This window comes from Gopherus evgoodei, chromosome 1 (genome assembly GCF_007399415.2).
Source record: "Gopherus evgoodei ecotype Sinaloan lineage chromosome 1, rGopEvg1_v1.p, whole genome shotgun sequence".
Lineage (NCBI taxonomy): Eukaryota > Metazoa > Chordata > Testudines > Testudinidae > Gopherus > Gopherus evgoodei.
Window position 1 is genome coordinate 138584313 of NC_044322.1, and position 23237 is coordinate 138607549.

At 41.9% G+C, this 23237-nt stretch overlaps 1 protein-coding gene across 12 annotated transcripts in view; it reads right to left on the reverse strand.

Moving 5' to 3' along the window:
- The window catches only part of CTPS2 (CTP synthase 2), a 165164-nt gene that overhangs the window by 124087 nt on the left and 17840 nt on the right, over window positions 1–23237 (reverse strand). For all 12 annotated transcript variants that reach the window (XM_030573674.1, XM_030573665.1, XM_030573700.1 and 9 more), the window contains 5 exons: window positions 15676–15846; window positions 14840–14940; window positions 9359–9475; window positions 8346–8429; window positions 1704–1784 (listed from right to left, as the gene is read on the reverse strand). In XM_030573674.1, coding sequence (XP_030429534.1) covers window positions 1704–1784; window positions 8346–8429; window positions 9359–9475; window positions 14840–14940; window positions 15676–15846 — 554 coding nt within the window. The remainder of the gene's footprint in view (window positions 1–1703; window positions 1785–8345; window positions 8430–9358; window positions 9476–14839; window positions 14941–15675; window positions 15847–23237) is intronic.

Sequence of the window (23237 nt, forward strand, 5' to 3'; positions counted from 1 at the left end):
GTGTGATTTCAACACCACTTTATTGCTATGGAAGGATGTGAAAGGCAGTCCAACTATGAGAGCTTAGAACTTACTGACCCTCTGCACTGAGGGATGGTCACCAGAGACTCCATCTTGATGGTAGGTGGTGTAATGAGCAATCCAACAGTGTTTTAAAAGGAGGCTCCATAAGTTTTTAGGTGGATAATGCTGAGGTCCCACACAGTCGTTGGTGTCTAACCAGAGCTTAAGTATCAAGGAGGCCCTGGAGGAATTTCAGTACTGTCAAATGAGAGAAGTTAGAGTATGACTGTACCAGATTATGGAACACCAATATGGCTGCAAGGTGAAACCTGAGAGTGTAAAATGCTTGAGCTGCATGCTTCAGGAGCAACATATAGTTGAGAATCTTCAGTGCCAGGTCCTCAACTGGGTCCATATTGTTTTGGGCTTCCCACACAGAAAATCTTTTTCATTTTGGGACATAAGTCTTCATGGTGGAAAGTTTCCAGCTCTGTCTGAGAATTTATTGAATCATAGGGAGCAGTCTCTGCAAGTAGTGCTCAACCAGCCGACCACCAAGCTATCAGGTGCTATGACTGTGAGTCTGGGTGCAGTATCTGACCTTGGTTCTAAGATGATATGTGTTTAGTAGGTTAGGAGCTGGCTAAGAGGCCACTTCAAACATCTACAATAGATCTGACACCAGAACTGTCTCATCCAGTAAGAGGCTACAGGGATGATCACAGCCTGATCACATCTAATCTTGGATATTCCCCTGGGAATCAGAGGAATTGGCAGAAAGGCATATAGAGGCCTCAAGGCCATTGAAGAATCATGGCGTCTAGTAATGAGCCTCAGCTGACTCCCTCCTCTCTGGAGCAGAAGTCTGGGCCATGAGTGGTAAGCAGGAACCGAGGGAAGGTTCCGGCCACTCTGGCCCTTATGCTCTCATGAGGCAGCACTGGCCACATACATGGCTCCGACCAACACCGCTATTCAAACAAATTCCAGTCTCATATGCATCAAGTGCATGCACACCTACCAGTGAGTCACACTGACACACTCGGAGAAGAATCGTGGTGTCTACACGAGCCATATATGAATCTACTATGTTTGTTAACATGTAAAAGCTTTAATATTGGATAGTATTTGCATGTTCATTTTGGTGTATTGAAGAGCCACTGACAATTTAGTCACTGTTAATAGTGCTGTTATAAAAAGTTTACGGAGAATTAATAACTAATGTAAATGTTATATGCCCATTAGAGACATAAAGAGGATGCTATACATTGTTACAGATGCATCAGTATTATTATAAACCATGGTTTCAAGCAACCTTCTGAAGTATTGTTCTAACAATTTATAACAACTGATTAAACATGTATTCAAAATGTATTAATTCTTAACCCTTTATAAACAAACAAACAATCTATAATTGGATCCTTTGCAGTAAGTGTGACCAAATTAGTAAAGGCTATTTGACATACCAATATTAACATGTAAACAATATCCAGTACTTTTGAGTAGTTTATATTTTATATACTGACTATTTTATATTTCATCATATAATTGCTTGCAATTTAAAAATCAGTGGATTATTGAAACAAGTATTTCTTGGAGATTAAAAACAGAAATACATTCAGATATTTAAGGTGTATAGAACTAGAAAAATCATGATTGCATAGTTTGAGAAAAAAAGAGATGAGTCTGAAAGTACAAACCTGTTCAGGCTCCACATGGCAAAACATGGAAATCTTTTCCTTCACAGCCATTTCTATAGGCTTTGTACTTCTGCAGACTATCTGTCAAAATACATCATATATAAATCATAAATAAGAAGTGTAGAAAAATAAGATAGGAAAAAACTAAGTAAATGGAAGCTCTTCAACATTAATCATAGAAAAAATTGATCTCTCAAGAAACAACAGCCTGGACAAATATTTTTTTTCTGGGAGTTCTACAATATATCATAACTCACATAAATATCTGTGACGTTGCACTCTATATGATTTTATGAAAATATGCTAATGAGTTTAAATATAATGTAACTGGAATATGCTTCATGCAAAAGGTCTCTTGTAAGGTATCATTACAAAGCTTATAATCTACTGAGTGTGGTCATCCTATTTATATAAATGTATCACTCTTGTATCTGAAAATATGAAATATAAATCTGAGCACCTATTGTAATTATGCAAATTTTGGCCATTAATGGTGGTTTAGAATCTTGATGACTCCCATTAATCAGGACAATTGTCTGCAGATGGCTCAGATTTACCTGTAAGTCTCCTTGTATACCTGTGTGCTGGCAAGTGGGCAATGAAGTCTTACAGTGACATGTGATCATGTCACCTAAACTGAAATCCATCTTTAACCTGGTGCTTTTCCACTGAGGAGGAGGGGGTGGGAACCCAGAGAGAGATAAAGGATTCCCACCTTATGTAAAAGATATATAAATGGGTGGAACAGAACAAAAGGGGCAGCCATCATGAGGAATCCCCTAGCTACCACCTAGGCTGGAACAAGGGCTGTACCAGGGGAAAGGACTGTGCCCAGACTAGTAAGGTGTCCAGTTTGTGAAAGAGACTTATTGAAACATCTCAGGGTGAGATTTTATCTGTACTCAGTTGTATTACTGTATTAGGCTTAGATTTGCATTTTTTAATTTGTTTCACTTGGTAATTCACTTTGTTCTGTCTGTTACTACTTGGAGCCACATAAATCCTACTTTCTGTATTTAATAAAATCACTTTTTACTTATTAATTAACCCAGAGTATGTATTAATACCTGGAGGGGGAAGGGCAAATAGCTGTGCATATCTTTCTATCAGTGTTATAGAGGGCAAACAATTTATGAGTTTACCCTGTATAAGCTTTATACAGGGTAAAATGGATTTATTTGGGGTTTGGACCCCATTGGGAGTTGGACATCTGAATGTTAAAGACAGCGCCACTTCTGTAAGTTGCTTTCAGTTAAGCCTACAGCTGTTAGAGGATGTGGTTCACATCCTGGGTCTGGGTTTGCAGCAGGCTAGCGGGTCTGGCTCAAACCAGGCAGGGCACTGAAGTCCTAAACTGTCAAGGCAGGAAAGCAGGGGTAGAAGTAGTCTTGGCACATCAGTTGGCAGCTCCCAAGGAGGTTTCTGTGATCCAACCCATCACAATACCATTTAACAAGAGATAGCTATATCAGATCTCCACCAACATATCTTTACCTTTATTCACCTACTTTCCTGTTGTCTACTTTTTATATTTCCATTGCTTCCTCTGCTTACAACGCTACCTCTCTCCCCTCCTCCTCAATTCCCCACTTCTTCCTGACCCTACTCTTTATTCTTTCATGCTTTACTCATTTACTCTTCAGGTACCATTTAAGTAACCAAAGAGCAAAGAATAAAAAGAGTCAAAAGATACATTATCATCAAGTTTGTTGTGCTTTTCTCAGTTATCCTTTGTTTATTTACATGACTTTCTTTATCTTTCAAGTACCTTAACAGTACCTTTTGGTTTGTTTGTCATTTACTTGACTGCTGCCCAGTGGACCTGGGAGCTGCTCTGTGTCTCTGGAAGAGAAGATCGATAGACCAAAGAGAGGAGTTTCTTTTCTTTTTTAACTTTCCAGTTTCCTTTTTCTGATGTATTTATATCTGTGAATCCTTTGTGCTGAAAGCAGGACATTTGGGAATTTGTGGAAATATTTGCAATTTTTACCAACAAATAATTTTTTTTCCAGGACAGATGCTAAGTGATTAATTTCTCAGTTATTATTTATGTTACAATAGCATGTAGGAGCCCTAGTCTCCATGACGTCAGCCACTGTACGAACACAGAATGCCTTTCCCGCCTGTTTCTGATTTGTTTGTGTGCAAGTGCTGATTATATTTTTTAAAGCTTTTTTGTTCAGTAAACTTGCTCTTACTCCTTGATCACTTTGCTAAGTAAAAGAATGCATGCCAACTAAATTTTATTTCTCCTACCCTCAAAATAGGTACTCCAGTATGGAAAAATGTAATGCAAACCATCAAGAAAGAACTAGTGCAAGTGCTAATCATTAAAGAAGAATTATACAAGTAATTTTTAAATTCCCTTTACCTAAATGTGGGTGAATATCCAGTTACACTTATAAATTGACTACTGTCTTGGAAAAAGGCTTTATCAACTATGACAATGTGTGTACAAGACATTACAGAGAAGTCTACAATTCTTAATACACAGCTTCAAAGTGGGTGACACCAGGAGTTGAGGGTTGTCTGCATGCTGCGGTAAAATTATTGCTAATGGAGTCATAAAAGTTAAATGCATCAGCAATAGCAGGAAATAAAAAACTATAGTAACAACTGCTGGTTTATATTTCCCAAAACAATAAAATACAGGTGCACAGTAGGAATTATATAATTCAAGGAGGCAGCATTGGCAACCAGGCAAGATATAATTTTTCAAGATGTCATGAGAGAGTCCCTTGGATGTATAGACATTGCGCATGCAAACAGACATTTTTCAAAGCTCATTAGCTTAGAAGAAGAAGACTACTCCTCTGTTTGAGTGGTCAACAGCTACAGATAGTAGGAAAAATATTGTTCATATGCCTAAACTCAGGATATGGGAAACTACATTAATCTGTTTTCCTTTCATTCCACACTCAAAAATTAATAGTTTTTAAAAGTCTAATTTTCAAAATAAAGCACAGGCAATTACTTTAACTGTCTCCAGAAATCAGGTACCCATTTTGTGTCTGAAGTTAATTACATGCCACAGAGTTTGAAATTTAGGCCCTAAATCTTACGAGTTAAAACTTTGCATCAAAAACCAGTTAAGGTTACTGAGGGCTTGTCTACATCAGAAAGTTGCAGCGCTGGTGAGGGAGTTACAGCGCTGCAACTTTGAAAGTGTACACATCTGCAGGGCATCACCAGCGCTGCAACTCCCTGTTTGCAGCGCTGGCCATACTCCCGTTTTGTCTCGGGTGTAGAGGATCCAGCGCTGGTGATCCAGCACTGGTAATCCAATGTAGACACTTACCAGCACTTTTCTTGACCTCCGTGGAAGGAGGAAGCCTCTGGTAATCAAGCTGGTCTCCTTCCCCAGCTTGCTCTCGCGTTCCCGGAACCCCGAGCAAGCAGGTCTCCTTCCCTGCGGTTTGCTGGGTGGCTCCGGGAACGCGAGAGCAAACCGCGGCGAAGCTGGTCTCCTTCCCCAGCTTGCTCTCTCGTTCTCGGAACCCCGAGCAAGCAGGTCTCCTTCCCTGCGGTTTGCAGGGTGGCTCCGGGAACGCGAGAGCAAACCGCGGCGAAGCTGGTCTCCTTTCCCGGTTTGCTCTCTCGTTCCCCGAACCGCCGAGCAAGCGGTTCTCCTTCCCTGCGGTTTGCAGGGTGGCTCCGGGAACGCGAGAGCAAACCGCGGCGAAGCTGGTTTCCTTTCCCGGTTTGCTCTCGTTCCCGGAACCGCCCTTGAAGCCGCCCAACAGCGCTGCAGTGTGGCCACATCTAACACCACTTGCAGCGCTGGTTGCTGTAAGTGTGGCCACTCTGCAGCGCTGGCCCTATACAGCTGTACTAATACAGCTTTAACAACCAGCGCTGCAAAATTTTAGATGTAGACATGGCCTAAGTCACAACAGTGTGGTTACCTGTCATGTCCTTTACAAAACTGAGGATGTTGCAGTTACAATGAAGGGGTTTTTGATAACTCAATTCTAATGGTTGTTAAGACAGCCTACAGTGAAAATACAGGCACAGTTTTTTTTAAATAGTGAAAACTGAAATAAAGCAAAGAAATGAGTAGCTAAGGTAATAAATCTTACCTAACCTACAGATATTATCATTATCAGATGGCAAACAATGCACCACAATGAAACAACCTTAATGCCAATCTATGGATTGTTTGACTTCTTTTATTTATACATTTGACTTATGTATTTTTATTAGCTTGATTTCAATAGCTAAATATTTTCTTTGAATAGATATTTTTAAATGGAAAATATTGGTTAATATATTTATCCATTAGCAGTAAAAAATCCTGGTACAGTGCCTATAATTGCTTTTTTCTTGATAGTAATGTGTATGTAGTTTAATATGAAAATTATGTAATGTTATGAATGTATGATAAAACTAAGTAGGTAGTCTTGCATTACAGGCTTATTGATATGGATCATTAAAGCGTATGCAGAGAATTGTTTCCTTTTCAAAACTGTATCATACTGTTTATTTTTCGAGTTTCCTAATGACAGAACAGTATTTATTTTGAGTAAGTATTAGGGTTGCTAGGTGATAATTATATAGGGTTTTTTTTAATTCTTGACAACACTCATGTGTTTGTTTATTATACGTAGAGGTGAATTCACTGTGACTTGGTCTCAACTGTTGTTTTTAAAGCTTACTCTTAAATTTTGGAATTTGCCAGTGTGTGTTCTCTTTGGGGTTGGTTTGCTTTTGGTTTTTTGCATCTTACATTTCTTCCTTTGTTTCAGAAAATAGACAGTATTTTAATTTTTTTTAACAAACAGTATTCAGTCTTACCACATTTAAACCATTCAGGTGTTTTATGAAATATAATTTTAAAATTTGTTATAGTTAGTATGGACAACTGATTCCCCCATACATACAAATATTAACATTTTTATAATGAACCACCAAAACATATTTATTTTAATGAGTTATAAAAAATATATTCATTCATTTTATGAGGCAATCACTGCTGGATAGGAGGCTTCTAATTTGTAGAAATTAAGGTAATCGGAAAGTCCATTTTTATTACTGGATTTTAGAAAAGAAAATTGGCAAAGTTTAATAAGTCTGCCACAAGTACATTGTTGATAGCAGGAACACTCCATGGGAGTTCTGTCTGGGAAAGGCACAAAGGGCCAGGCTTTCAAAGTGCTGGCAGATTAATTAATTTTGCAGTGTTCATTAGTGAGATTATTGATTTACCTGTGATAGGAACAAAATTCAATATCTTTATTCTACCAAATTACACTTAATTGGTATTCCGAACATGAGGATGTAATTTATGACTGAAGCAGTAGCATTTAACTAGAAGAACATATGGATTAAAAAGTTATATCTCTTGGAAAGGTTCAGGAAAAAGAAAATTTACAAAAGAAAGGCAGAACACAATATTACTTGTGTACATTGTCGTTGTATAATAACATAATTATACCAAACAGCAGAATTGTGTATCTTACTAGGGGCTTGATACTGCAAGATACTACACACTCTTGTGAAGTGCTAAACAGCTTCAACTCCCAACAGAGTCAGTGGAGGGAGGGAGCTCAGGCCATTAAGAGAATGCCCAGCATCTTGCAGAGCTGAACCCTTAGAGCTATATTATGGTTTTGCCCAGAGCTCCAAGCAACGGGTTGCTACTAGAGCAGACCAGGAAGCAGATTCTGGCTCAGATCATTGCAATCTGTCTCCCCTCTGCTCCAAACAAAGTACCCCATGATAGGCTTCTATGCAGTGCAGTATATTTTATTTGGAAAACAAGCATATCTTTGCTAGTTAGTGTGCTGGCCTCTTCTGCATACAGTGGCTCTTTGGAGCCTGCTTTCCACCTCAAGCTTCACCTGTGATACTGGTGGCCAGGCTGAGAAAATAATCCGACACCTTTGCAAATTCATTCACACATTTTATAGTTAAACTGCTTGTCTGAACATCCATATTTTAATTGGATACATATTTTCAAATGATGGATTATTTTTCTGAATTCATTAGTAAAACTGATGATACAGCCTCACATTCCAAGAATTCCTCTCAGAATACATCCAACCTTAACCCTAGATTTTTAAAGGCATGTATAGAGATTTTGCTATAAGACTCTTAAATGGGAAGTGCATATCTAGACCCCCATGATATTTGAGGGATTAAAGTACATTGACATTCAGTACATTTTTGTCATTTAATTTCTTTGGCTTTTAGTACACTGGTATGGTTCAAGTTGCTTCCTTCCCCTCCCTCATAAGGGCTTGTCTACACTTGAAATACTACAGCAGCAACAGCTGCATCACTGCTGCTGCACGGCTGTAGCACTTCAAAGTAGACACTACCTCTGACAACAGGAAGTATTCTCTCACTGGCATAGGTAATCCACCTCCCTAGTAGGTGGTAGCTAGATCAACAGAATAATTCTTCTATTGATATAGCACTCTCTATACTATGGGTTAAGTCAGCTTAAATACACCGCTCAGAGATGTGGTTTTTTCATACCCCTGCATGACAGTTAAACCAACTTAATTTTCTAGTGCAGACCTGGCCTAAGACAAATTCCCTTTCAGAGTAGAAAGAACTGGAGCCTTATGCTTTGAATTATTTACATGCACCAATACATCTAGATGACCTATAAACACAGATTTTATCATAGGAACTTACCAGATCTGGAGACAAACCTAGGCCCCTCAGCGCTCGAACACTGTTCTGTGTAGGTTTTGTTTTCTGTTCTCCAGTAGCATTAGGCTGGAAACATATATTTTAAAGGCTGAAACGGTAACTCAGTTCTAGTATCAGGACAATTATAGTTAAAAACAAAGAAATGTCAGTGAAAGTAAGGATATTGACAAGGAGAAAAAAGTATACATCAAAGCAAAGCACAATATGTTAGAATGGAGAATAGTAACACTGTATTATTGCATGTATTAGAAACCCTGTGGAATTTCCAGCCAAACAGCACTAATTGAGGCCAACTGTCTCTTTTAGATCAGTATAGAGAGAGAACTGAGACAGAACTGAGGAGGAGAAATGTCCAAAACTGGACTTTCTGTGGTAGCTTGGAAACTCCACAAAACAGTGCCACACCTTCAATGACCTTCCACAAGTGGAACTGATTGGAATTTAGTACACAACTCTGTCCTCAAGTATACCCATTCAACTGCCAGTGAAATTAATTGTAAATGGGTTAATGTAAATCAGGACAGAATATGCTCCTTTTTATCTATATAGATAATCCAAAAGAAATTCTGGAAAATATGGTGGTATTGTCAGAACCCCACATCTATCTTCCAAAAATTTGCCTATGAATATTTACAACTTTTAAAAAAAAACTTCTAATCTATTTTTTGGCGTAAAAGTTATGGGTAGATAGAACACAAAATTTTCAGCATTATAAAGCAGATGTAACCTTACAGATGAGTTAGTATTATTAGTCTTCACTCACATTACCTGGAATACTAAAGGGAGACTATCAAAGAATATTGGGTGAAATCCTGGTTCCAGTAAAATCAACGGCAAAACTCCCACTGGCTTCAGAGGAGCAAAGATTTTAGCTATTGTCTCTTTAAGCTTTAAAACATTGACTCCCTCCACTACAACTCTTGAAAAAATTATATAAAATGCAGTACATGGCAAAACTTAACTGAAAATTGAAATATATGATCTTACTAACTTACCTGTGGTACAAGGCTAACATGGATATTGCAGAAGTTTTCTCTTTTTGCCTTAAACTGGAACTGTCTGAATGCCTCAACAAATGGCATTCCTTCAATGTCTCCAATAGTTCCACCTAGCTGAAAAAGAAGGCCCAGAATTTACTACTGCTCTAACAATTAAAAAAATAAATTTCTACTCTGTGTGAGCCTTGAAAATTTCAACTGCTCATCTCAGTTGTGCATGTTGTAAGAGGGAGAATGAATGAAGTATGGTTCTGAAGGTACATCTTGTATCATTACATGGGCCATTTCCCGTGGAAAACTTTACTCATTTTCAATACTGTTTTTATTCATTTTCAATGCTGAGGGCATAGTTTTCCACAAGAATAAGTCTGTTACCACTGAAAACTATATGCTTTATATACAATTTTCAGCATCTTGAAGACACTTGCTTTCTTGAATCAAGTAGTAGGGAACAAGTTATCAATACAGTAAACTGCAATTTGGTAAATGAGAATGAAAATGTTTTTAGTTTCCTGTTTTCTAAATTAATAACAAATGCGGGAAACATGAAAAGGGCATAGCTCTACAATGGGATAAACTGCACATCACCAGTTTTGCATCCTGGTAAAAGCAGAAATAATTAGAAACATGTTATGCCAGAACAAAATAGATGTAAGGAATAAATTAAATTTATAAAAAAACGTATTCAGCAATAGCTATGATAGAAAGATTGGAGCTGCTTAAACAGTCTTCCATCAAGATCCTTAAAAGCAAAATTATCTCAGAATGTGGTCTGATTGCCCTCTTGTGGTTTCTGAAATCATTGCACATTTTTGTTCAAATAAAATTAAAACACACACACACACACACAAAGACTTTACTGTTTTTGACATATATATAATAAACCTACTTACTACAACAATTTGCACTTGATACATTATATTTGTAACCTAAAAGCCTTGCAATCTTCAAACCAAGGATCCTGTCTTGGTCTCTACAGAAAGTTTCCTGACTTTGAGAAAAGAATCACTGACAGCCTCATCCCTCTCTAATGTAAGGAAGTTCCTGTGCACTTTTTCCGTTTATTGCTCTTTCTAAGCTTAAAGTAAATGTTGGATCTATATCGTACACTTCATAAATATAGTGGAAACTTTCTGATCAAGCTGAAACCTTAGGCTAAAATCAAGGCTGGATTGTCTTTCCAAAAAATATACCATAGTTCAAAAAGAAACTGTGAACTTTGTATAGAAGTAAATAAGTGTCTATGGCCTGCATTATGCTGGAGTTCAAACTAGATGATAATAATAGTCCTTTCTGGCCTTTAAAGCCCATTAAATACTCTTTCTTCAAATTCCCAGAGATGTCTTCAGAAATTTCATTAAAACTTGAATGATAATAAACAGTACCATCTTGCACTTATATAGTGCTATTCATCTATATATCTCAAAGTGCTTTACACAGGAGGGACTATACTGCTTTGCAAGACCTTAAAAATAAAATAGCTAAAATGTGACCTCAATCCATAAGTTCTTAGATACATTCTTGAAAGCATGATCATGAACAACATGACAGGATCCTTGGTTTGAAGATTGCAAGCTATGATTTGAAGAGTTCTTCTACTGACTATTATGTCTTGATTTCTAAGATCATCAAGGAAATTAAGTCCTGCTCCTTAATATTGTTAACCCAGTGTATGTAGCTGGAATCCATTGTATATGGCTTGCGAAAACCCAGGAAAGGTGAAAATATATACATCAGAAAAAACTGTTATTCACCTTTTGTAACTGTTGCTCTTCAAGATGTGTTGCTCATATCTATTCTAGTTAAGTGTGTGCACCGATGTCGGAAACTTTTCCTTAGCAGCTATCCATCAGGCTGGCTATCTGTGGAGCCCCCTGGAGTGGCACCGATATGATGCTCTATATATGATCCTGCCAGCCTGACCCCCTCTTCAGTTCCTTCTTTCCGGCTACTCCGACAGAGGGGAAGGTGTGTATGGGGCGGAATGGAATAGATATGAGCAACACATCTCGAAGAACAAGAATTACAAAAGGTGAATAACCGTTTTTTCTTCGAGTGCTTGCTCATATCAATTCCAGTTAGGTGACTCCCAAGCCTTACCTCGGAAGTGGGGGTCAGAGTCAAGGTATTGCAGACTGGAGAATCGCCCTGCCGAAGGCCGCATCGTCACGTAATTGGTGAACGATGGCATAGTGTGACGTGAAGCTATGCACCAAACTTCATGTGGCAGTCCTGCAGATGTCCTGGAGGGGAACGTGTGACAGGAAGGCTGCTGGCAAGGCCTGAGCCCTCATAGAGTGAGCCGTGATAACAGGCAGAAGGACCTTCGCTAAGCCATAGCAAGCGCAAATATACACTGTGATCCAGGAGGATATCTGCTGGGAAGAGACTGGTGAACTGTAAACCTCCCTTTGCCTCGGGAATGAGGAAGTAGTGTGAGTAGAAGCCCATGCCTCTGAGCTCCCAAGGTACTTCCTCCACTGCTTCTAGAGCTAGGAGGGACTGGATCTTCTGGATAAGGAGTTGCTCATGAGAGGGACGGGCAAGGGGGGTGGGAAGGCGGGGAGGAGCAGACCTGGATAGAATAGCCTGCCTCTACTGTGTGGAGGACTCACTGATCCACTGTAATAAGGGACTATGAACGGCAGAAGTGGGATAGGCAGTTCAGAAAGTGAGAGTGACTGGTCCGGGTATGGACTGGTAATCCATCCTCATGAACGTCTTCAAAATGAACGTCTTCAAAATGGAAGCCCGGAGGGGCTTTAAACTGTCTCTGGCCCTGCCCTGGAGGAGGATGCGATGGTCTGTACCTGGTGTATCTACTCCTCCTATAGGAGAAGTCCTGCCTGGGTCTAGCAGGGAAAGACCACTGCTGGGAGGGCTTGGGTTTAAACAGCTTTCTTTGAGTTGCCGGGGTGTGCATGCCGAGAGACTTAATTGTGTTCCTTGAATCTTTCCTTGTGTTCCTTGAATCTTTCAGGCTATATAACCTAAAGTTCAGTGACAAGCCCCTGACCATCGAACAGGAGGTGTTAAATAGTCTGCTCAACTTCCGGCGGAAGACCTGAGGACTGAAGCCAGGCATTATGCTGCATGGCAACGCCAGATGCCAGCATACATGCCTTCACTTCCGCGGCATCCAGGGAGCCTTGAAGAGCAATCTGGGACACTATTCTGCCTCCTCCGCGATGGCTCTCAGCTCCTGCTGAGTATCCAATGGGAGGAGCTCTTTGAACTTTTGGATAGCAGACAAGGAGTTATAACTGAATCTGCTATGTATCGCAAGCTGATTAGCAATCCATAGGGAGAGGCCACTGTTAGAATAAACCTTCCTCCCAAAGAGATCCAGACGTTTTTCGTCTCTTGATTTAGGGGCGGGCTCTTGCTGGCCCTGCCTTTCTTTTTCGTTTACCACATCCACCACCAGGGAGCACAGGGAGGGATGGGTAAAAAAGGTATTTGTACCCCTTAGTGGGGACAAAGTACTTTCTTTTTGCCCCTTTGGCCATGGGAGGAATGGAGGCCAGAGTTTGCCAGATTGTTTTGGCCTTTGACTGGATGGTCTTTATAACTGGTAGCTTACCCTAGAGGGCCCTTCTGTTGTTAGAATGTTCACCACAGAGTCCTCTTCTTCTACTACCTCTTCCACCTGGAGATTCATATTTAAGGCCACTTGCCCTAGGAGTTCCTGTAAAGCCTGACAGTCCATGGATGGAGGGCCGGATGTAGATGTACCCACCACTGCCTCATCAGAAGAAGATGAGGAGGCAGCGACCGGCAGGATCAGGTCTGAAAGAGTCCCTTGGTCCACTGGATCCAGTTCCTCCTGGGCACCAGCTGTAGTCTCCACCGGGGGTGGGGCTGGGTCCAGCGATTGAGGGGGATCTGGAGAAGGACGACTGATGGTTGCCTCTGGAATATGGGACCCATAGCATGAAGGTGGAGGGAAGCCTGGAGGAAGTGCCCTAGGCTTGGTGGTACATCCAGGGGGTCCAGAACTGCCACTGAGGCTGCCAGTGGGGCGCTGAAGTGTCCCATCCGATACTGCCCGGGCCTGATTGAGGTACCACTGATGTCCCCGATGCCCTACCCGACCTAAGGGAGGGTGACTGAGAACGGGACTGCCAAGGAGGGGTGGTGCACTGTGTCAAGGGGAGTTCCGCGTCCCCTGACAAGCAGGATGGGTGCTGTGCGGAGTGGCAGGATCCAGACAGTGTCCAGTGGTGCTGTTGCCTCAGTGGAGATTGGCCAGAGGAGTGGAACCATGATTGGTGCCATGCCGGAGAGTGATGCCGCGATGGAGAGCGGTGGATTTGTGGACGGTGTCTCGCGATGGAGAGTGGTGCCATTGTGTAGAGCGGTGTTGGTTCGAGTGGTGCCGGGGGTGCGACTACCATCTGAGGCCTTTGTGAAGGCTTCTCCGTGGCCTGTTTCCTACAGGTGGCCGGGGAGTGGGAGCAGTGCCAGGGAGAGCGCTTTTGGGCCCCCGAAGACCGTCAGGCCCTAGAGGGGCATGCCGAGTCCTTTTTCAGTTCTGCAGACGATACTGCTGGAGGGGTGCACTGCACCGAGGCACTCGGGGCCGAGTCTTGAGGCGGACAAAGGGCGGACTCCATGAGGAATTGTTTCAGTCTAATGTCTCTCACCTTTCTAGTTCAAGGTTTAAATGCTTTGCAAATCCTGCACTTATCCGCCTGATGGGCCTCTGCCAGACACCAAAGACAGGCGTCATGGGGGTTGCCCGTGGGCATAGGCTTGCCGCAGGAACTGCAAGGTTTGAAGACCTAGGATGGCATGCCCTGTAGCCCCATAGGGCACTCGTTGAAAGGGAAAACCCCTGCAAGCATTAACAACTATACTTAACACTAAAGATAACAAAAAACTAACACTTAACTAACAATAGGGTAACTATACACAGAGATAAGTAGAGTAGCTCAGGGGTTGTGGAGTACTTGCAAACAAGAGACCACTGTTCCAACAACCATCACTGGTAGTAAGAAGGAACTGAAGGGGGGTTGGGCCGGCAGGGTCATATGTAGAGCAGCATATCAGCGCCACTCCAGGGGGCTCCACAGCCAGCCTGACGGGTAGCTGCTAGGGAAAAGTTTCCAACATCCGGGCACGTGGTGTGCGCACACACCTAACTGGAATTGATATGAGCAAGCACTCAAAGAAGAACTGGCTGCTTTAAGAGAGAATCAGCTCCTAAGGAGACATTCTTCAGCAAGTTTCAGTGCTCTGCATGGGGATTTAATCACATTAATGGAAGTCACAGGGAGTAATCCATGCATAACATACTCAGAATTAATGCCAAGGGCCATACAGTCTTTGTGTGTCTTTGTTGTTGCTATCCACATCAACTCAGTCTGACATATATAGACAACACAAAACAAGGGAGGAAAAGAAAGCTCTATTTATTCATCACACATACCCAGCCCCATGGATTACATCTACAGAGATGGGAAGTTTCATACTTGCCTCAATGACACATATTTGTGGCTCCTTCTTGTCACTGTCCACAGGAACCTTTGCCTGATTCATCACCCATTCTTGAACAACATCAGTAATGTGTGGAACAACTGCAAGGCAAAATGAAAAAAGGAAGCACTTCCTAATGTAGGACCACATATTGCTTCCTACTTAGAGAGGAGAGAAAAACCCAGTGGGGTAATTGAGCTGGTGGGATGAAAGGGGGCAGCAGCAGCAGCCCCATGGCATGTTCCTCCTTTCTTTGAGCCTGTGGAAGTCTCTCCAGAAGACTAAAGTATAGCCAAGTCTTGTTGGCAAGGAAGAAGGGTGGAGCCAAGGCAGCAAAGAGCAGCTGCTCTATGCAATAGGCCTCCTCTGAAAGCTGAATGGATGAGCATGACAGCACTTCCACTGTGAATGACTGCATGCAAATTTAAAAGGATGTTCCTGAATATTTATAGATGCAACTGAAATTTGCTCTTTATAAACATATATGCAAGTAAAACTTGATTACTGGAATGCAAATAGGAAGCAAACTCCTCCTGGATCATCTGGAGGACAGAATGATGTGCTCAACTAGAAGAATAGGCAGCTTCAGCTCACTTACCTACTGTACTCAAACTGTCCTTGACCTCAAATAACTTACAATTTCAGTTGTCCAATTTATCAACAAAATTGTCATAAATCCAGGAAAGTTTCTGTAATGACCACTTCATTCACATTAATCCAATAATGCAAATATGTCAGTAACTCTCTGAGTGAATAAAAGTTACTGTGTAATTGTTCTAAACAGTCTTATTAGAAACTCAACTAATCTGCATGAATTTAAACTACATGGAAAGTACCTTGAACTGTCTTTCCCAAGTAATCGCCATGTCTTTCTTTATTGATTACATGTTGATAGATCTTTCCAGTGGTGATGTTATTATTTTTATATAAGTTGATGTCCAAGAATCTTTCATAATTTCCCAAGTCTAAGTCAACTTCTCCCCCATCGTTTAGTACAAAAACTTCACCTGAAAAAGAAAAGGAAAAGGTAAAAAATAAATTGCACTGGGATTTCCTCCTACATTAACACATAGGAAAGCAAAGATTACAAATTACTAAATAAATGGCAGGAATTCTACAAACATAATAAATACATTTTAGTAAAGGTGCTGTATAAATAAGCGCAATGAAATGCAGTGCTTTATTTCAATTATGTTAATTATTTTAGGCTCAGATTTGGGGTAAAATTTGCATGAGTGACTTAGCAACTTTTGAAAAATTTACCCCTAGTTTGCATTCAGTTGTTTCAGCATAAATATCTGGTTCATCATATCCACAGCTAGGGTCTTATCCAAAGACCACTGAAGTCAGTGGAATTTTTCCATTGACTTCAAAGAGCTTTGGATCAAGCCCAGAGCCTTTTTTCGATCTCTAAAGATGCCTCTTTTAAACATCAGCCTGTGAGGGAACCACACCTGTTGCTTCCAACATGGCTCCATATGAAATCAGATGGGAAAGTGTTTTGGCAGAACTGAAAAGTACCTCAGCAAGAGCACTGCTCTTACACATCAATGACCAAATAATTTGCTGGATTCATACTGAAGAAACAAAGATGAAATCATTTGAATGTACGCTCTAGAATATGTAAATACACAGTTGCAATATAAAAACGTGTCCATCAGGATATCAGACTCTCTTTGAACAAATAATGAAAGAAAATGCACCACACAAGAGGGTAGATGATTTACAGTCTGATCCTGTGAGATGCTAAATTCCTCCAGTGTGCTATTAATTTTCCATTTAAGTCACGGGGGCTGAGTATAGCCACTACCTCTCAAGAGAAGACTCTTTGAGAATAAAGAATGAGGAAACTTTGGCTAATTGGAAATCATGAAAAGATTAACCTTGGAACTGTGAACTGTGGGTTCAGCTAGCTAAAGTTACATTGCTGGCAGCATTCTGATCAAAGGGACCAGTCATCCTGGTGTCTGCTAGTAGGTTACTGATGAGCAAAAGTGAATGTTGCATACGGAGCTGTATTGATTAGTTGTAAAACTATGATACACAAGGCTACTTTGCAAACTTTGAAGAAGACTTAGAATTTGGTACACCGTAATAGTGGGGGAAAGCTGGCATATTTCCAGACTACACAGCCTACTCTTTTACAGCATGACCCGATACCTATTCAATCAGTAAGAGTTTTTCCATTGATTTCAATGGGCATTGGATCAGGCCCTTAAAGAGCAAATGTTTTGGGATTGTAAAAGATAACTGATAATATGATCTAAAAGACTGAAATATGCCTTTCTGTCTCCCATTAGATGACACTGGGGCAAGGAAAGAGGACAGATTTACATATTTCAATCCCCTGAAAAAGTCTAAACATTTATTGCAACCAAAATGCCACTTTCATTAACCTCGATGCAGACAAAATGGGAAACGAGAAGCCATGTAACTGTTCTCTCTAACTCCTCATTTAATGTCCTCCCGCATAACATTGTTTCGAAGTTACGTCGCTGCTCCATTAGGGAATATACTCATTTAAAGTTGTGCAATGCTCCTTTATAACGTCGTCTGGCTGACTTTACAAGGCAGCATTGCACAAGTTCCTCTTCTCTGCCTCCTCCTCTTCCCTCCCTCCCAGTGCTTCCCCCGCCGCCAAACAGCTGTTTGGCAGTGCTTAGGACTTTCTGGGAGGAAGGGAGGGACCAAGCGAGTGAGGAAGCTGCCCCACCTCCCACAGGCAGGACCACCTGGAATGCAGGGGCTTTAGAGGCTGCAGGGTCCTGTCAAAGTGCCGCTTATCTCTAGCCAGCTTTGAAGGGGTACACTGGCTGTGTGGCTGCCCCTGCTCCTCCTGAGTCCTCCAGCCTGTGCTTGCAGGGACGCATTCTGAAAGGGGCTTTAGAGCTGCAGGCCAGGGCCCCGGGGCCCCCTCAGCCCAGGGCTCTGCTGTCCCTAAAGCTCCTGCGTTCCAGGTGGCTCTGCCTGCTGGGAGGGTGGGGCAGCTCCCAGAATCGTGGCCATGGGGGCGGTGCCGCACTGCGCAAAGCCACCTGCACACCCCTGCACCAAATAGGAGCTGCCCCAGGTAAGTGCTCTGCAACTCCTGCCTGCCCCAGCCCTGAGTCTCCTCCCGTACCCCCACCCTGAGCGTCCTCCCGCACCCTAACTCCCTCCCAGACCTCACACCCCACCCTGAGCACCCTCCCATACCCTAACTCCATCCCAGATCCTGCACCCCCAGCCTTGAGCCCCAGGGGTAAGCCAGGGGCACCTCCACACCACAGTACTGTACAGTATATAATGCCTTTTGTCTGCCCCCCAAAAATCTCCTTGGAACCTAACCCCTCACACTTACATTAAATCTTATGGGAAAATTGGATTTGTTTAACATTTTTTCACTTAAGAGTTGCATTTTTCAGAAACATAACTACGTTAACTGAGGAGTTACTGTATTTATATATAGATATATTTAGACCTTGTTTTTTACATCCAGTTTTGACTTAATGCCCCATTTTCATCACTAATGTGAGCTACAGGAAGTCAAACTTGATGGATGCTGTCCCAAGGTTTAGGATAGGGCTGGCCAACTTGTGGCTCCAAAGCCACATGCGGCTTTCAGAAGTTAATATGCAGCTTCTTGTATAGGCACCGACTCCAGGGCTGGAGCTACAGACACCAACTTTCCAATGTGCTGAGGGATGCTCGCTGCTTAACCCCTGGCTCTGTCACAGGCCCTGACCCCACTCCACCCCTTCCCGCCCCCTCCCCTGAGCCTGCCGTACCCTCGGTCCTCCCCCCACCAGAGCCTCCTGTACACCATGAAACAGCTGATCAGGATGTGTAGGGAGGGAGGGGAGGCGATGATCGGAGGGGTTGTGGGTGGATGGGAGGTGCTGGGAGCAGGGCTGCTGGGAGCTGCTGACATACTACTGTGGTTCTTTGGCAATATACATTGGTAAATTATGGCTCCTTCTCAGGCTCAGGTTGGCGACCCCTGGTTTAGGAGAATGACACAGTGACTGGAGATGGGCGGCTCCATGGCATAGGCCACTCTAAAATATAGCCTACAAAGGCTTAGCCCAGGAGCAGGATTTTTTCCTTTTTATTTATTTTTCTTTTCTCCTTTTTTAATTAGATCCATTTATATTTCATAGGTTTTTAAAAAAACACAGGAGTTCATTTTATGTTGATGCTTTCTGTCATCTGTTTAACTGAAATATTAATATGGTTTAAAATACATATGGCAAGAGATTGGTCCATAAAAATAAGAATTGCTGGTATTCTTTTTAAATTATTAATGAATAAAAATCTAGTAATATTTATATCTTCATAAAAACGAGGGCAAAATTCTGCCCTCAGCTAAACTGCACAACCTCAGTGCAGAACACAGAATTACATGAACATAATCTAGTGCAAAATTTGTCCCTCATTCAAAAAGTCACCTACTGAAAATTTACAATAGTTCCCAGAAATATGTTTCAGTAATGTAACCAGATTTAATTAATATTTGTAAAAGCATTTTGAAGATTATGAGTGCCATTGTATTATTATTATCAGCAACAAGTACATAAATAGACTTTTTAACTTTTATTTGATAGTATGAGCTATTATAACCTATTGTTAAAGGACTGGTATGTAATCAGACACACAATGAAATCTTTATTAAAAATATACTAGTTTGCATACAGCAGTCAAAGGAACTTTGCTTTATCACCTTTAGTAAACATTTCACTAAACTGCTTGTTCTAGATATAGCTTTTTATATCTGAAATAGGATTTTCTTTTCCTTTATAATAAATGCACTCTTATTTACTTACTTTTTCATTTAAATGAATATCTCTAGTGATAATTTCCAGTTACACATGTAAAAAAATAGCGCAATTTGACATGAGAAATCGGGACTTAGGTCCAGATTAACTTGAGGTACCCATATTTAAAAAGTACTGCCTAAACAATTTACCTGTAACCTACAGGCATTGGTAGATAAGACACAGGTATAAGTTAAGGCATAATGCAATGCGCCTAAAAGCCTTTAGGCCTGTAAGACAATAGCTTAGCTCAGCATTTTTCAAATGCGGGTACTGTGGCCACATGCAGTCACCGGTGTATTTTTTTGCAGTCACAACAGCCTCCAAAACATGGGTGGAGACTGGAGGAGACAAAGCAGTGGCCCCTCCCTGCCATACCCAGCTGTTGCTCCTGAATAGCTGTTACCAAGGGGAGCGAGATGCACCGCCAGGATTTGGGCCTTGCACCACACAGCTTCCTCCTCATGGGTGCCAGGCAGCACCTCTGGAAACACACAGGGCTGGTGTACATAGCACTGGAGTTGGCTCTTGTCAGTGGAAGTGGCTGCAGCATTCAATCGCTGGGGCACTCCTGAGCAGCTCCCCTGATCACGCCTGATCTGGGCATGGATCCTAGGATTCCACAAGTGGCCAGTGAGTTCCTGACCCACCTTCCCTGGGGTGGGGTCTCACTGAAGGGCCATGGGAGGTAGGGACAGAGAGACTGGTCAGTGCTTCCCCTGCCTATTTACAGATGCTGTAGTTAACGCAGTAGCTCAATGGCTCAGGGCTGCTTCAGGGCTTGGCAGCTTCCAGACAGGGTGAGGGGCTCCCATTCTGTGACACCCGCCAAGCACTAGAATAGGAACAAGGTCTGGGTGCACTTCCTACTATATAAATAAATTACAACGATTTGGACGTGCATGTTTGCATATTTATTTGTTTTTTTCTTAAGGTTAATTAAGTATTTTAGGAAAAACTGTCAGAGCAGCCACCAGCAAGAGTTGATGGCCACATGCTGAGACCACCAAAAACTTTATTGTGAGAACCCCTGGCTTAGCTAAACTAATCAAGGCCTAAGGCCCAAAAAGCTAGCCAGAAGTAACCCTAGATAATAAGATAGCACAATACAGACTGCTTTAATAAATGAGTATGACTAAACTGCTGACAGGTAACCACCAGATGTCAGTTTATACCAGCTTTAGATATTTTAAATTAGGAACATCAGCAGATATCCAACCACACGAATGCCATAGTCACTAATTGACGAATATGCTAATAAACTTGAGGTAAAAGGTCTAGTAACTTACAGGAGAAGAGTACCCCAACTTCAGTAGGGTGAGGAAATACAGACAAGGAAAAGGGGCTGAGACCTCCACTGAATATGCATTAGGCACAATGGGAATCAGTGGAATACATAAAAGCTGCATTTCAGCCAGCGTGCCTTGGAAGAGGCCAGGACAATGACTGCTGGTAAGGATGACAATGAGGATGATGACTAACATTTTGGGTTGTTCTGCAAGAGATGGTGTGAGTATATGGACGCTCAGACACTCATTTTATATTATTTCTACCCTCTTCGCAGAGTGGAAGTGTTTGTGATATTCCTAACAGTACTAATAAAAATATTACAAAGACAGAAGGTCTTTCCTAAGTGTGAGTGTGTCTGCTGTGCACACCAGAGTTCTCATCATTGTGATAACTCTAATACTTCTGGGTCTGATTAGGAGCCAGGACCCTCTCAACCCACAGAATGTCATTGGTATTTCTAATTGATCAATATAATTAATACACAATCAATAGATCAGGCAACATACCTAAGGCAAGACCCAATGAGGCAATGGCAGAGCCAGGAATAGAATCCAGTTCTCCTTAAGTCCCAGTCCTGTGCCTATCTATTGGACTAGGCTGCTTCTGCACTGAAATCTCAGTTACCCCCTTTCAAGTGCTGCTCTGCTACTCCATTAAGTCATATTTCCCTCTGTCTTAAAAAGCAATAGTTCAGTTCTTCTAAGCATCTGCCTTCTAGACTTTGAAATTGACAGGACCAAGTCCTGAATTTGATTCCTGTGGTGAATAAGCCCCTTTTCATTTTAAGCAGATACCAAAGTACACTTCCACTCCAAGCACAGCTGGAAATATTTTCGCACTCAAGGGAGTTTTCTCCAGTTCTCCACTACATTAACCACCCACAGGACATTCACACCACAGGCTATAACTTCTGAAGCTATCAAACTGACAAGAATGAAACTGCCAAAGATTTGCCTTATCATGGAACTGAGAAAGTGACTTTATAGTTAAGACTATAATGAGCTTTCCATTATAAACCCAATTTTGACCTTCATTTCGACCATCCTCAGAAAGACTCCTTTCTGTCTGCAATTTATTACATGTGGCCTCCCGCCAGAAAACTTTCTAGGAAACTCTTTGAAAAATGAGCTCTTGGAAAGGTCTATCACCTTTTTCAAACGTTGTATCTCAAACATAGGTTGGCCTAGTAACTTTAAATGCATTCATAGTACATAGAAGTTAGAGATGAAAAAAGCCTATTAGATCACCCAGTCCATCTTCCGGACGATGAGATAGTGTGACTTTCAGTATTTTCTGGAAGTGTGGTTATTTCATTCTAGATTTTGCATGGATCAACCAAGATACTCAAAACTACATAGGACGCAAGACTTCCAGCCCTCTGTGAGTGAGACTATGCAGACATTTAGCAAATATTTTTAAAAGATTTCCAGCAGCTAATGGAGTCCCCAAAGGTTGATGTGTCTGAGAATTCCATTAGCTCTTGACAGACTTTACAAATTTTGCAAAAGGCTTGCACAGTCTGACTATGAGGGGGTTAGAGGTCTTGTAGGAGCAGAGCTAACCTTGAGGAAGATTTTTCAAAGGCACAAATGAGAATTAGGTGCCCAATTCCTACTGATTGTTAATGGGAGTAGGGCACCTAACGTCCCTTTCAAAATGTCTCCTCTTTGTACATTGGCTGATTCAGGGGATGGGTCCAGTCTCTGAAGAATCTGACTCCTCATAGAAGCTCTGTTCCCTCTGCTTGCACAGAGAACCACCCTCCATCAGGACCACTGTCAGCTGCACAACCAATGCTGAGTATGTCTACACTGCAGCTGGAAGCATGCCTCCTAGCCTGGGTAGACAGAGACATACCTGCTCTACTTAAGCTAGCAGGCTAAAAATAGCAGTGTGAACGTTGCTGCTCAGGTGATGGCACAGGCTAGCCACCCAAGATGCCGGGAGGAAGCATGAGCAGGAGAGGGCAAGAGGGGAGGACTCCTGCCTCATACTGAGAAAGCAGGACAATCAGTGAGTTACCTTAAGTGCCTGTAAATAAATGCAAGAAGTATGGGAAACAAGCAGGGAGAACTGGAAGTCCTGGCACAGCCAAGGAATTACAGAGATCTGGTGGGATAAATCACATGACTGGAGTACTGGTATAAACTGTTCAGGAAGGACAGGCTGGGGAGGGAAAGTGGAGTTGCATTGTATGTAAGAGAGCAGTATGACTGCTCAGAGCTCTGGTATGAAACTGCAGAAAAACCTGAGTGTCTCTGGATTCAGTTTAGAAGTGTGAGCAACCAGGGTGATGTCGTGATGGGAGTCTGCTA